This window comes from Cuculus canorus, chromosome 1 (assembly GCF_017976375.1).
Source record: "Cuculus canorus isolate bCucCan1 chromosome 1, bCucCan1.pri, whole genome shotgun sequence".
Lineage (NCBI taxonomy): Eukaryota > Metazoa > Chordata > Aves > Cuculiformes > Cuculidae > Cuculus > Cuculus canorus.
Window position 1 is genome coordinate 69,629,355 of NC_071401.1, and position 15,211 is coordinate 69,644,565.

At 44.5% G+C, this 15,211-nt stretch overlaps 2 protein-coding genes across 11 annotated transcripts in view; both read left to right on the plus strand.

Annotated features, from left to right (window-relative positions):
* Positions 1–5,658, plus strand: part of GABRA5 (gamma-aminobutyric acid type A receptor subunit alpha5) — a 56,896-nt gene extending 51,238 nt beyond the window's left edge. For all 8 annotated transcript variants that reach the window (XM_054076996.1, XM_054076982.1, XM_054076963.1 and 5 more), the window contains 3 exons: positions 1,402–1,554; positions 2,944–3,155; positions 4,120–5,658. In XM_054076996.1, the coding sequence (XP_053932971.1) occupies positions 1,402–1,554; positions 2,944–3,155; positions 4,120–4,422 (668 nt within the window). In that variant the 3' untranslated portion in view covers positions 4,423–5,658. The remainder of the gene's footprint in view (positions 1–1,401; positions 1,555–2,943; positions 3,156–4,119) is intronic.
* A 7,875-nt stretch (positions 5,659–13,533) lies between these two features.
* GABRG3 (gamma-aminobutyric acid type A receptor subunit gamma3) overlaps positions 13,534–15,211 on the plus strand; it is a 315,410-nt gene continuing 313,732 nt past the window's right edge. The window contains exons 1-2 of one of the 3 annotated variants that reach the window (XM_054053396.1): positions 13,534–14,289; positions 15,099–15,164. In XM_054053396.1, the coding sequence (XP_053909371.1) occupies positions 14,024–14,289; positions 15,099–15,164 (332 nt within the window). In that variant the 5' untranslated portion in view covers positions 13,534–14,023. Of the gene's footprint in view, positions 14,290–14,989; positions 15,165–15,211 lie in introns of all 3 variants that reach the window. The other 2 variants (XM_054053392.1, XM_054053406.1) reach the window with 2 other exon arrangements.

Consider the following 15,211-nt stretch of genomic DNA (forward strand, 5'->3'; position numbering starts at 1 on the left):
TGGCTGGTCTATAGAGACTAGCAGTCAGGTCTTGCAACAGGGATTATAGCTTTATTTGTTTTATTCTTGGAGGACAATATATCTTTTAGAACAGGCATTACTCTGATTCATCTGTACCCGGTTGAATGATGCATGCTTTTAGATTAATTTGCTATCAGTGTGAGTAGAGGTCTGTTAAGGCTTGAAGGGGTTGGTTGTTTTTTATTCTTACATTTTTTACTCTTATTTTTCCTGTGCAAATAGCAGCCTGTTATTAGCTAGCAAAAATTTGGCTTTGGGGAGCAGTTGCCATTAATGAATAGCCTCCAGTAACAACTATATGATTTTACAGGAACAGTCTGAAAGAACCAGTTAAGTTTTGATTTTTTTTTCTGAAACATTAGAGAAGGTGACAGCTGGTCTGTTGATTTTGGAGTGCCTTTTTTTTGGCTTTTACTGAAATTCAGAGGACCTGACAAAAGCCAGATTAAGGCAATGCTGTGAATTTGGCATATGTAAAAGACACGGAATTTAGCACTGCTGTGACAGTTTTCAGTGAATTCTCCACATGCAGGCAGTACAATATTAATTGCACAAGTGAACAAGACGTGTCACAATATCTGTCCAGCAATAGATTTTCTTTCCAAGGGCTAATGTGCACCAAATTCTAGGAAAACTGCATGCACCAGGAAGGGTTTTTTTCCTGGAAAAGCAGTCTGATGGGTTTGGGTACTCAGACCAACCACACCTCACAGGATCCATGTGCCAAGTTACAATTTTATAGAATCACAGAATCACCGAGATAGGAAAAGACCTTTAAGACCATCAAGTCCAACTGTCAACCTAGCATTGCCAAGTCCACCACTAAACCATGACCCTTGCGTTTTTGCAGCACTGACGCTGGGACAGACAATCCCTAAAGTGTGATGCAGAAGTGTCTGGACCCATTCTCATTCTTGGAAACTGATGGCTTGGCAGTAACAGTGGCCCCTAATGAGGTTAAGTCCTGTTGCTAAATCAGGTTTCTGTGAGTAGACAGCCATAATTGGTACTCCAGTAAGACAGTTTGTAGGACTGAGTCAAAATCAGGCAAGATTCAGGCAGTGCCAGCAACCTATTTTGTTTAAGCTTTTGAACATCAAGGTAACCCAAGTGCATGAAAGGATCACAGCTTTCCAGTGCATTGCAAGTAGTCAGTCATTGTCTTCTGCTTTTAGCAGGCTGAGTGTGAAAACTAACAGGATCTAGAAGCACCTCTGTCTCAAGTCCTGGTTTTCCACAGCATAGAAATCCGGACGTATTTCATGCAATTGAGAATAGCTGAATGGTATCATCACATAGTGGGGTAGAGCTGGACTGCTTGAGTCCCTAAAGTGGTAAAGCTCCCTCATTTTACCCACATGTGTATTTTTCTTCTTCTAGGTGAATATACTATTATGACAGCCCATTTTCATCTGAAAAGAAAAATTGGTTATTTTGTCATCCAGACGTACCTTCCTTGTATTATGACTGTGATCTTATCACAAGTGTCGTTTTGGCTAAACAGAGAATCTGTCCCAGCTAGGACTGTCTTTGGTGAGTATTCCACTTTCTCCCAGCTTGGAGGAAGGACCGGTCTGGCTTGTGGAAGTGATTTGTTGAAGTAAACCCACAGCGCACTAATGTGTAGTTCTGCTTGAGATGTTCTAGATGTTCCCTTATTTTCTTCCAGTTTAAACTCAATATCCATTAAAAATAGTGTTTGGGCTATTTTGGTCAAGTTGTAACAGAAATTACTCAAGACTCAGTTTTATAAAGGCTAAAGACAGAAGTATCAGGTTGGTGTGATTTGTGGTTTGTGTTTTTTCCATGGATGGTTTAGAACAAAAACCCCATACATATTATCATATTCATTGTATACACTGGCTGAGCATTTGGAACACATTTCACTTTAAGAGATTTTGTTTATCTGTGTTTTAAGATGTTTATCTGCAAAAATCATGTAGAGGTTAATTAATGACAATTATCTTTATTACCATCAAACAAATTAATATGATTTTGCATTTAGAAAATGTGTATTTACTTCAGTTGTCATGAGAAAACCCTTCAGGGTCCTTAAATTACTCGATTTATCACTACAAGACTGCAGAAAATAAGCATAGTCTTGAGTGAAGGTTGATGAAATACAAAATTTTCACTAAATGAAAAATCAGGGGAGTGGGAACAGTGTATTATGTAAAACTTGGTTCAGCTATTCTTAAAAGAGTAATTCTTTTATACAAACCTCCTGAAATCAGTCATCGCCTTTGATCAAAAATCAGTTCAGCATGCTGCATTGGGACAGTACAGGTACCAGCATCACTTTGCTGACCAGTGGTTCACATGCTAGGTGTACAAAGCTAGATCTGTAAGCTGAATTTTATCCTATTGAGAGCATCCTTCCACAGGGGAAAGTAGTGGCAGCTATGTAGTTTACAGCCCTATGAGAAAGGACAAGCTATGGTCAAGGAAATTAATAACAGCATACAGTTTCAGGTATAAAAATCTCCATGTGAGAAACTAAAATCAGTAATTCTGCTTTATAAAGGCAGTTACTGCCAAACAGGCTGCTCACTGGTTTTATTATGCACCACTTAACGAGGAACACTCTATACGTACCATGCATCAGTGTACAGGGATAAAATACCAGTAAGCCTTTGGTTTATGTAACAGCTGGGCTTGTGTTACTCTTAAAATACTTATTTAGATACACCGTAACTAGAAATAAACAGAACAACATAGAAGCAAACACCTGAGGGCAGAGGGTTATATTTTTTTCATGATGAGCAAAGTATCTTACTCTTTCAGATCATAATATGTGAACACCGACTGAGTTAGTAATGGCCTCTTAGGTATTGTGCTGAATTGAGTCCTGCTCATAACTCTTTAGGGATCTTGTAAGGGTCATGAAACTGATCTCTCCCTCTTTTTTTCCCTCCTTTACAGGAGTAACAACAGTCCTCACCATGACCACCTTAAGTATCAGTGCCCGTAACTCTTTGCCAAAAGTGGCCTATGCTACTGCAATGGACTGGTTTATAGCTGTCTGCTACGCCTTCGTATTTTCTGCGTTGATTGAATTTGCAACAGTCAACTATTTCACCAAGAGGAGTTGGGCATGGGATGGCAAAAAGGCCCTGGAAGCTGCTAAAATCAAGGTGCTTACCTTACATTTTTTAAATACTTAGAATAAAAAGTATGTTCTCAGCATAGTTCAAGTAACAGAATGGAAAATTTTCAAGTTCTTCATGAAAAAGGCATTTAATTACCTCATGACATACTTTCACCTTCCCATAGGGGAACATTGGCAAGGAAGTATGCTGTGTTCTCTTCATAGAGGCAGACTATCAGTGTCTATCATCTGTGTGGAGTGGAGTTGTTTTCATAAGGATATAGAGCATTTAATATACGTGGCACAGGATTTCAGTGACCAAACATCTGATAATCACAAACACATACTATGAAATACATATCTTCAGAGCACTCCCTATGTGCCCTCCCAAATAAATGACAAAGCTCCCATTGAGCTCTGCTGTTGAGGGTCCCACCACAGTATTCACATTAAAAAAAAAAAAAAAAAAAAAAAAAAGGAGACAGAAAAGCAGTTCTATGAAAACAGAACTTTTGAGTTTCAAGCTGAAATTACAATTTTGGTATAGGACTGACTCTTAGCAAATGATCCTCTAGAGATAACTGGTACCTGCAGGCATCTCATAAGACCATTACAAAGAAGGCGAGCTCGCAGGGGCAATGAGCCCTTCACCACTCTCCGTGCTGCTGCCAGGAGGGGCAGGTTCATGTCTTGGCAGCTGCCCATGGGGCGGCAACCTCTGCAGGTGCAGGACTGCATCACCTTGACAAAAGAAGCTGCTAACGCACACGCCAGGTGGGATCTGGGTCTGGTTGGCTGCTCTTAGCTTTCTCTGGCATCAGGGGAAGTTTAACCTGAGTAAGGGCTATAAAATCAAAGCAGAAACAGCTGTTTGGGAGTCAAAGTCAGAATAGCCAAGAGGCATTTGTTAGCATGATTAATTATGGTACTTAGAATTTTGAGTTAATATCTTCAGAATGTGTTTATACTTTCCATTCCTGTGGTCTAATGTTTTGTTCCTTACACTGCAGAAAAAAGAACGTGAAATGCTGAGAAATAAATCAACTAATACTTACAGCACTGGGAAAATGACCCCTGCACCAAACATGCCAAAGGACTCAGCCCCATCTGTCATCTCGCACACCACATCTGCTCCAGTGAAGGCTGCAGAAGAAAAGCCTGCTGAAAGCAAAAAGACTTACAACAGCATCAGTAAGATTGATAAAATGTCCCGGATAATTTTTCCAGTGCTATTTGGAACTTTTAACTTAGTTTACTGGGCCACATATTTGAATAGGGAGCCTGTTATTAAAGGTGCCAATTCTCAAAAATAAACTGAAGGACTCTTAAAGCCACATGTGAGCCATACTTACAAAGCAGATGCTACCAAGGAAAATTTGAGATCCGGACGACTTTCTACATTTGGGCAATATTCTTCAGGAAGTTTTTTGCATGTTTAATAATATGTACAAATAATATTGCCTTGATTGTTTCTACATGTAACCTCAGATGTTTCAGAGACGATTATATTACTTACAGCAACAGATCTTCAGAAAAGATCAGAAGACATTGAACATGGCTTCTTTGCTGCTGAGTATATTGCATTGATAGTTTACAAATAAAATAAGTTATATTTTTTAACTGTTCAAGTGTACTACATATCGTGGTTTTTATACTTCAGATGTACAGTCATACAATTGCAGGCTTAACCTATATTTTACAGAAGAGCTCCACTATTGTCATCTGATAAGTTACTGAGTAACGCCAGTTGTAAATGTGCCAAATTATTCAGTGTAGGGCTATGTTTGAGCACTTTTACTGGTTATAGGTAGTGCATTACTCCAGAGACAAAAAATGCTCAGCCCAATTTTCATTGGAAATTTATACAGTGCAGTAAATCCTAATGGGCCTATGCTGATTTTCACTGCTTAAACCTCTAGCTTGCAGTGAAGTAACGCAGGGAGCAGGATGCTACTTGTGTAAATAAAGGTGGTGGAATCTTGCCCTTAAAAGAAAATATGAAGTTTGTTTGGATTTTGCATTCCAAGGAATTTTCTTGAATGAGTCTCTTTATTAAAAAAATTAGAGTTGTATTGCATGAAATTAACATAGATTAGGAACATACTTGTGCAAATAAAACTTTTAACAACAGCAGTAGACATTTCTCTTAGGATAAAGTAAATTATGTTTGGACACTTTCCCAAGAAGATGATTGTGTTATATTAGCAGAGATCAACAGTAAAGAATTACAGTAATTCTGCAATAATTATTACTTGTATCCCACAGTGAAAGCCAATCAGCCAACATTAAGAAGTGTGATCAGGAGAAAAAAAGATGTGCTTCATGACGGCAAGGTGTTTCAGTGACAATATTGACAGAGAGGTCTTTGTACTGTCCATCTGAAACTTTTCTATAAAATGCCTTGCTGCTGCCAATGTGTTTTGCTTTCAAAATGAATGAGAAAATGCAATCTGAGTTTTCAGCTCTTTTCTCTTGGCATCCTTTCCTTGTTCCAGAAGCTTTTGTAATTTAATCTTAATGTTTAAATAAAAAATGCATTCAACATTTGATTGAAAATGTCATTCTTATACTGGTTATCCTTTATAGAGAGACCAAAAAATCACCAGAAGAGCTGAAAGAATTGAAAAGCACACATGTGCGCACTCAATCATATGTGTATGCATGACACATCCTCACTGTTGCCCAGAAAGGTACATACTAAGTGAATACAGTGAATTGGGATGTTTTGGTATCAGGTGCTATTTTGCTATGGAGCATCAGTCCCGTGTTCTGTTTAAAGAAGAAAGGAGAGTTGGTGCTTCATTTTAAGGTGAGGAGCTGGTCCAGGACTGAGGAGCTGTCTGGGCTTCTTGTCTATCTTATTTTCATCCTCTTCATTCCTAAACATTGACAGCAAGAAAATCCGACACATCTGGAACAGCACTGGCACAGGCTGTCCACGGAGGTGGTTGAGTCACCAACCTGGAGGTATTTAAAAGATGGGTAGATGAGGTGCTCAGGGACATGGTTTAGTGGCAGGTAGGAATGGTTGGACTCAATGATCCAAGAGGTCTTTTCCACCCTGGTGATTCTATGAGTCTATGATCTATTGCTTTTTTGCAGCTTTCCATTTGATACTGTGGAATTAGAATGTTGCAAATTCTCAGTAGCCATGGAGAAGCCACAGGACTGGGCAGGTGACTGGAAGCTGGTAGAGAGGAGCAAGGGAAGGGTATGCCCATCTATTAGTTACAGTGCCATCTTGAGCCAATGTGAGGATTTGGATCTCATTTTCCTATAGGCTTCCATACACCTGGCAATGAGCAGAGGGAGGGAGGAAGGGAGGGAGGGAGGGAGGAGAGATAAAGAGAGCTACCCCTATGGCACTGCAGCATCCCATCAGTCCAATGCTCAGGCTGGTGGAAGAACATTCTCCAAAACCTCACCCTTGCTTCGTCCCTTTATATGCTCAGGGTCATGCCTTGCTAATAGGCTCATTTCACTAATTCTGCCCCATCATTTCCCCCCCAAAAATCTGTTCGAGCAAGTTCAGCTCCTGGCAGTTGTTTTGTCTGGTAGCTGTATCCATATGAGGGTGGACCCTGCAAAGCTGTCCTGTTCAGTGCTGCAGTCCTTGTGCAGTTGCCTGGGTGATGAGATTTTCTGGTTAGGTGTGATGCTGAGACAGACCAGTTCTTTCTGTGGTATACTACAAGAGGGGAGCAGAACTCACTGCACATGCAGGACAAACCCTCCCAGCTGTAGCCTTTCCTGCCTCTTTCGATGCCCATCAAGATGTAGAATGAATGCAGTGCTAGGCTCCTGGAGGCTGAATATCCATTTAAGGAGAAGCGAGCCCAACCTGCTGTCAGTACTAGCAAACACAACAACTACTCTTAGTCAGGATGTACACATCTGGGGAACTTTTCTTCTAACTGTTTGATATGAGAACACATTTCTCCTATGGCAAGGCAAAGTGACTGTGAAATGGGTAGGGTCTTACCGTTAGTGAGGGATACTGCCTGCAATCCTACAGATCAGTATTTTCTCACTGTCCTTGATTTTTTTTTCTGTGGTTGATGGTGATAGGGCCTGCCATTGACACTTGTGGCAGATGGATGTGTGCTGGGTAACACATCTGGACAAGGCTTTTCCCTAGAAATCAGTTTACCAAGAGCTTGCTATTTCTAGTCTCACCAGAACAACAGATGAGGTGTAACCCTTGCAACAGCAGTGACACAGCATAATGCACCTAACTAATCTTGCTTAACCCAGCATCTGAGGGTGATGTGTGCATTGATGACAACACATCAGGAGATAGTCCACATGATGGCTTGTCCTTTTTTTGATCCCATATGTACACATGCTACCATGGTTTTGACAGGTATCAATCAGTACCTATAAGGTCAATTCTCTTCCCAACTATTCTTGCAACCTACAGGTGGCACAAGCTCAAACTTTTTTATCACGCATTATTATTTATAGTAATATTTGAAATTGTAAAGCTGGACTCTTTTCAACACTCCTTCTCTTCAGATACCATGTAGTCAGATACCATGTATTCAAGTTACATGAAAAAGATGGTGATTTGGCATTTGGGTTTGTTGTTTAGTTTTTTTTTCCCCATGGGAAGGTTAGGTAGTTGTAGAGCTTTAAAATAAAACCAGTTACTGAATAGCAATGTTCTAATGAACAAGGAACCAATGGAACACTCAATGACTGAAGCCATGTTCTATGGGTTCAGTCTGGAGTATGGGACTTTCATGCAGGTTCTTCAGATGCTGACTGCTAGAGGCTAGAGGAGTACAAGGAAGGGATATCACACACACACACACTCTCTGTTCCTCTTATTCTTCCCCCAAAACATCTGCTTCTGGCCACTTTCAGAGGAAGAATACTGCACTCTTCAGCCTTTTGTCCTCAATCCATACTCAACATACATTCTTCTGCAAGATAAGGCTGGAGTGCAGGAATGCCTGGTCAGACCCTTAGGCCACAAAGTACTTGTGAAAGCGGCAGGAGAATGCTTCTGGGACAATATGGAGGCTGCGTTTCCTACACTGCTGAAAATTATGAGCAACCTGCAAACCTCCAGAGGACACCATGCATGGTAGAAGAATGTCTGAATAGACAGGAATCACTAAACAAGAAAGAGAAATAATCACAAGTTGCTTTTCACTTTCTTCAAACTTCCACAAAAAAAAAATCTGCAGTCTGAGGCTTTTCCTGACACAAACGAAAAACTCGGAGCCATCTTTATAGCATCTTCTCCAGAGCCCTGGACAATTTTCTGTGCTTGTTTTATTTGCTTATACCCAAGTAAGACTTCTATCCTGAATGTCTCAGCATCATTTTCTGATTTCCTCCACTGTAGGACTCAGTTCCAGGACCTCTAAATCTGACCAATTTTACCGTCATGGAGAGGCTTCTTGTCTTCATTGAATATGGAACTACCTGTGGACAGTGGAGGTTGCGGGATCAGGCCCTTTGCTTTGGTAATCAGATTATTGCAGTTTACCTGATGTGTAGAAGACTTGATAATTACCTGCCAAAGGCATATGACACCACAGATATTTTACACATAAATTTGTTCCAGTTATATTGACTGTCGTATTTTATGTTTCAAGGTAAAGGCAGAAAATAATGATTAGAGCTCATTCTGTTATTGTGGGTTGGCTAGACCAGATTGAAGTTTCCTGAAGAAACCATTTATTTTATGTTTCTTGGAGAATCCCATGCATTGCTTATCCTTGCTGAGAACTGCAATGATAGGAGAAGAAGTTACTTCCCAGCATGTGCTCCTGCCTGAACAGCAGGTGTCCCACAGTTTGGGAGATGCTTCAATGAACTGAGCAACTCCAGGCCAGAATACTTCATTGCCACTGTCTTGCAATACACAACACCTAATGATTTAAATCTCTCTGCAGTCAGTGGAACTGTTTGTGTGGTAGATCATTACTCATTGTTGGCATCTGAACTGTGAGAGATGGGAGTGTTTCCCAGATCCTGGCTCAAAATAAACACATTGGCCTGGTCCTGCTCTGGGCTAGGGTCGTGTCTGGATGTGCACCAACCTCCTCTGGTATCCCCTGGAAGGAGCCTGGGCCATCAGGAGTGGGGTAAGCTGTATCACTGTCCCCAGTATGGGTGAGCTGGGACCCTGCAGGGCACGTCTACTTCACAGCTTAGTTCCAGCCAAAGAGAGTAATAAATAGGAATTTCTTGTCAGTGGGTTTTTCCTGTGTGCTTTGTTGAAAAAAAGAGTTGCAAAGTGAATTACAACAATTCAGCACTGGAGAGTAAGTACGTGCAGTTCTACTGCCAAATTTCCTCACTTGTGCCCATTAAGAGTGAAAGAACAAGTCAAATACAATGGGAAAAGGTTTTTATTTCTGATATATGAGCTGTGCCAGCTTAGTCCAAAGATGAATTTAGGCAACAATGTATTTTCTAAAGCTTAGCCTTCTGTTATCTCAATTGCATCTGTTTTTTGTTTTGTTTTTTTTTCTCTGAATGGAATATGCTCTCTGTGGACTACCTAACAAAACTGAGAAATAAATGATTTTATGAAATAATCTAGTCTTTCAAAATTCTTGCTGAACATACAAATTAAACTTTGAAGAGAACTGAATGAAACTCCTTTGCTATTCAGTTTATGCAAACAAGATGAATGTCACACTTGCATAGCTATTTGTTTTTTAAATCTGGAGATAATATTCTTTGTAATAAGGATATATTTCCCCTAACACCCTTGCTCCTCAAATTAGAGTTGACACTGAAATGTTCACAGGAACCTAAATTATTCTACAGGAGTGTTTGATCAAAATGCTTAAATTCTTTCTGGCTTTTGGTATGTTTTTTTTTGTCACTACAAATACTTAAATATGGCCATTGCCTGGTGACAATCCCAGATGACATCCTCACCTTACTTGTTTTGCACCTTTCACTATTTTGTTATGGACATTTGTTCAATTTTGAGAAAGGCAGAAAGAATAGAATTTAGATTTTATGGAGCCCAGAGGACTCCTGAAAGATCTTTTTAGGATTACCACTAATTTAGTCTCAAGTGTAAGTGTCCTATTCTGTACTGCATTATTTGCCTTCTCATTGCCATCCTCAAAAGCAATTACCAGTTCTGACAGTCATCATGTCTTAAAAGTTGCTGTTTAAATTGGCCCTGGCTAAAAACCAACTGAGAAGGAAATTAAGAATGTTGATTGAAGTTACCAGCTTATTTCAGTTAGATGAATTCAAAGAGTTGTAGAGAAATGCTGGTAAGATTGCAATGCACTGGACTGACAATGATAGATTGCATATGTAGGTGGGAAAAATCCATGTACTACACATAGGACAAAAAAATATGGCGTAATTTGTCACACATGTAATAGTAAATGTTGGAACCAGCCACTCAAAGCAGTCTTTGCCTCAGTGGAGCAGAGCTCAGTTCTTCAATCACTGCAGGCTGATGTTACTGATGTTCTCAGAAGAACTTCTCAGAGGTCCTCTGGCGCCGGAGCTCCACACCTGCCTTGCCTTGATGACCATTCTTCTGTCAGCAAGTGTGCATCAAGCTGCTGAGGATCTGCAGAGTGCCAACAGCAGGAGGAATTCTTCAGATCTTTCCTGTGCACAAAAGAAAGCAGCAAGCACCATACTGAAGGACAGAGCTGAGGGCACATAGTAAGTATCTGGACCTCTGAAGTTCAAATTCCTACCTCAAGGCGGATTTTATTATTATAGGTACAAAGCAGAGTGTTTCCAGAAGGAGCGACAGAGACCTTCAGCCAGAATAAGCTGGCTCTAGTCTCTATAATAATCTCCAATAAGCCTCCAAGTGGAGAACTCTAGGAGCTGTAAGAGACGGATTTCAGCCTCTTCCCTTTTGTTCATCTCAGAATAGTGCCAGCTCCCGCATATACAACTCGTGGTTTAGGTGGTGGCCTCGGTCACATGAAAATCACCAGTGAGGGCTCTCTTTCAGCACTTAATCACGGAAAAGTTCAGGTGCCCAATGTCAGGGCCCTGTTAGAAGGGGGGGACTTGGTTCTAGTGCGCGGGGGACACTATCTGTGAGCCCCATTCCTTCCCTCTGCATTTCTGCCCTCATTTATGGTAATTGGCTCCCTGCACAGCTGCTTTTGAACACCCTTACTTCCCGCCCCCCCCCGGCATAAGAAATATCGCTTTGGAATCCCTCAGGTTGAAAAGATAGCGATCTTCCGTGAAAAGTTATAACGTGGGTCTATTTTATTGTGTTAGAGAATATAAACATTTTTAGTATAATTACAGGGTGTGATACAATGTTCTTTTGTTAAAATGTGTTCTGGATAATCATAGAATCATAGAATAGTTAGGCTTGGAAGGGACCTGAAAAATCACCTAATTCCAAACCCTTGCCATGGACAGGGACACGTCCCACTAGATCAGGCTGCCCAAGGCCCCATCCAACCTGGCCTTGAACCACCTCCAGGGATGGGGCAGACACAGCCTCCCTGGGCAACCTGTGCCAGCGGATGTCATCACGCTCGTGGTGAAGAAATTCTTCCTAATGTCCAGTCTAAATCTGCCCCTTCCCAGTTTATACCCATTCCATCTCGCCCTATCACCACAAGCCTTTACGAATCGCCCCTCTCCAGCTTTCCTGTAGCCCCCCTTCAGGTACTGGAAGGTCGCTAAAGAAATCATGATCCTTACCTGAATATGTGATTTGAAAAGGCTCATCAAAGGCAAAGAGTGTGCTTAAGAGAAAAGCATGTGAATACGAAGCTAAGAGGAAAAGTAGAAATGACCGAGGGTTGAAGCATAATAAAGAATAGTGCTGAAGTATTCCTTTGGCATTAAACACACAGCACACCGAGGACAACAGAAAGAAATCCTTAAACATACCTTCCCCTCCTCCTCCTCGCAGCAGAGGGGAACGGGGCAATAATCGATGAACTATAAAGCTCCACCCGAGCCTTGGGGCTCTCTGTCACGCTGTCAGGGAAACGGGGAACAGTCAGTCCAACACTGTTGGGGTTTTCCCGGAGGGCTTACGTGACCCTATGGCCACACACGGCCACAGAGCAGGGGCAGCCGAGCGCTATGCCGCTGGCTGGAGGCGGCCCGGGGACACAGCCCGGTGTCCCCCCGCCCCGCCGCGCTTCCCGCAGCGGCCGCCAGAGGATCCCGCAGCCGCACCAGGACCCGGCGAGGGCGGAATGTGTCTGCAAGGCTGGGGGGGACAGGCGGAGCGACGCCGGGCAGATGCGTCGCTGCGGGGAAATCACTTCTGGCCGAGAGAGGAGGCGGCCGGGGGTCCCCGCGGCGCAGGGATGCTGAGCGCTCGGCTCCCCCGGCCGGGGAGGCGGCGCTGGTCCCCGGGCTCGCCATCGCTCTGTGCAAACCGCTGTGTCCCTCCTCCGGGTGTTTCTGACATGGTAGCATGTGGTTTGCTTACGCCTCCCACCCGGGAGGTGGCAGAGGAGAGGGCGAGCCCTGCCCCGAGCCGCTGCCGGCGGAGCATCCCCAGCACCGCTCCGCCCTGGAGCGCTTCAGCGTCTCCCCAGCAGTCCGCTCTTGCAGGCCTCTCGGCAGGGGCGGCGAGGCCGGGATAGGATTTAATTTATCCATCTTGAGTGTGTGTGAGAGAGAAAACCCATTTTTCCCTTTGTGGCTAGCGCAGAGGCAGTCGGCGATGGTGAAACCCATCCCTGTGCGCAGGGCACTAGCGGTCCCAAACGCGGAGCCGCGTCGTGGGGGTACCTCGATCTCGGTGTGATAAGTGATGTTACCATAAGCACCAGCCTTCAGAAAACCTTCGGGTGCCTGCAAAAGCTCTTGGCCACAGCGAGCTGCCGCGCAGGGGTGCCGGGATCCGCCGCTGGAAAAGCGGAGGCTCCCCGGCTCTCTCCGTCCCGCCTCCCGCACGCCCCGCAGCGCCGGTGCTCTGCAAACTTCCCACCGTCGGATCGGCCTGATACTCAACTGGGCCGCGGTACAAGAAAGGAGTGCTTTCCCACAGCTATTTCTGGCGAAATCCAGGCGAACCTCTAGCTCCTGCAGTCCCTTTCCTTCCCTTATTCACCCTTCCCTTTATCTTCTCATGGCAGCAGGCGGTCTGGAGTCCACCTGCATTCCACTGTTAGCGGAAAAGAGCACAAGTCTTGTAAAAAGTGATTATTAGCAATTGACAGTAACTGCAATTAGCCAAAATCAACACGAAAGAACTGCTGCATAATCTAGTAAAAAGACGTTAAAGTTGAAAAAAAGAAACAAACCCTAGAGTGCATGACTGGGAATTAATTGCCTTGCTCACACCGGATTTTCCCTAAGCTGTCTCGTTCCTTCAATAAATTACTTCGGGAACGGAACTCTCTCCAGCCAGCTCTTCTAGGCATCGTGTAGGAGTTATTCTAAAAGCAAGGAAGCAAGTTTGCATCTTACAGCAGAACTTTTTTTTTTTTTTTTTTAAACGTAATGTCATGATTAAAGCGATTCCTCCAGAACTTGGAAATCATGTCTAAGGCAGGGGGAAACAAAGCTTTATGCTTCCAAGATTTCTGATCACAGTAAGACGATCACCTCTAGCAGAGTTTTTTTGTTTCCAGATTACCGTCGTGTAAGTGAAATTTTGTCATTTCCGATTCTGAAAGCAAAGGGGAATATTTTTATTAAGCTGACCTCTGGGGCAAAGCTCCACACACCTGGAGAGAACTGAAGTCGCTAAAAATCACGTCTGTGCTGTCCTCTGTAGAGTCGAAAGACACATGATGCCCAAACTATTTTTGCCCTGAATACACTTGGCTGCCTTTCACATTTCTGAGTTCTCACTGTGAAAAAAAAAAATCCTCATGTATCCTGAAGTTCCCAATATACGCATAAATCCGTGTGGCTTGGCAGCATCCCTCTCTCTTCTCTGTGTATACATTCTATAGGCGTATCTTATGCATTTATATGTGCATGCACGCATTCGTACAGAGCACGCAAACTTCTACATTCGTACAGCCAGATACAGAGGCACACACAAACTGCGCTCTGTGTGTCTGTCTGTCTGTCTGTGGAAGGCTGTACTGTAGATCCCTCTCCGTAGCCGCACTGGTTACATGGATCCGCGCCTGTATGTACATTGGGATGCCCGAGGTTCTGACCACCACGAGACCAGGGGCAGCGCCGACCCCTCTCCTTCCGTCTGAAGACAGCATCACTGCCCCAGCTGGCAAGTGAGTGCGGGCTTTGGGGCTGGGGGGAGGAAGCCGAGGAAGGGGGGACACGCTGCCGCAGACCCACCGGGGGCATCGGGATGGTGGCGGCGGGGAGGACTCCCCGCTCCCGGCTGGCATCTGAATGCGGCTGGCGAGTTTTTTGCCGCTTCCCCCTCTCCTGGCTGTGTGCGCGCCCGCCGGGGCGGGGGCAGGATTCGCTTCCCGGCTCCCCCCTCCCTTCCCTTTGCCGGCGAAGCGGGTACCTGTTGGGCAGAGGAGCCGGGACGAGGCGCTCCCCGATGCGGGGCGGCAGCGCTCGGGTGCGGCGCTGCGGGGCCAGGCGCTCCGCGGAGAGGGGTGCGGGGTGCCGCCCTCTCCCCCAGCCCCTGCTCGCCCGGCCCGGGCTCCTCCGAGCCGTGCAGAGCCCGGGGGGGCACGGCCAGCGCCAGCCGGGGGAGCGGGAGGGGCCGCAGCGCTGCTCCCTGCCCCTGATTGCCAGGAAAGGGGGGAAGCGCCGCAGCCTGCTGCCCGCCGAACACCTGTCAGACTGTGCAGCGTGATTTATACCTGGCCCTGGCAGCCTCTCCGCTGGGGATTTCCCCCTCGTCCCACTTCTTTTTTTTTTTTTCCCCCCCTTTTTTTTTTTTTTTTTTTTTTTTTCCTTTTCGCCTCCCCCCTCCCTTTCTGGAGCGTTGTGAAAGGGGGGTATTTTCTTCAGGGTATAAAGCTGAGAATACAGAGGAAGAGAGGCTTAGAGAGCTTCACCTCATTGCCTCATTCTCCCTTTCATGTGAACATCCATCCTGCCGCACCTCTCACCTGGCCAGCGCTGCCCAGATCATGTCCGCTAAGCTTCTGCCGGTTTTCTTCCTCCTCTCAGTGTTTCACGCCTGGTAAGTCTGCACTCTCCCAGCCTCCCCCCACCCACTCTCCTCTGTCC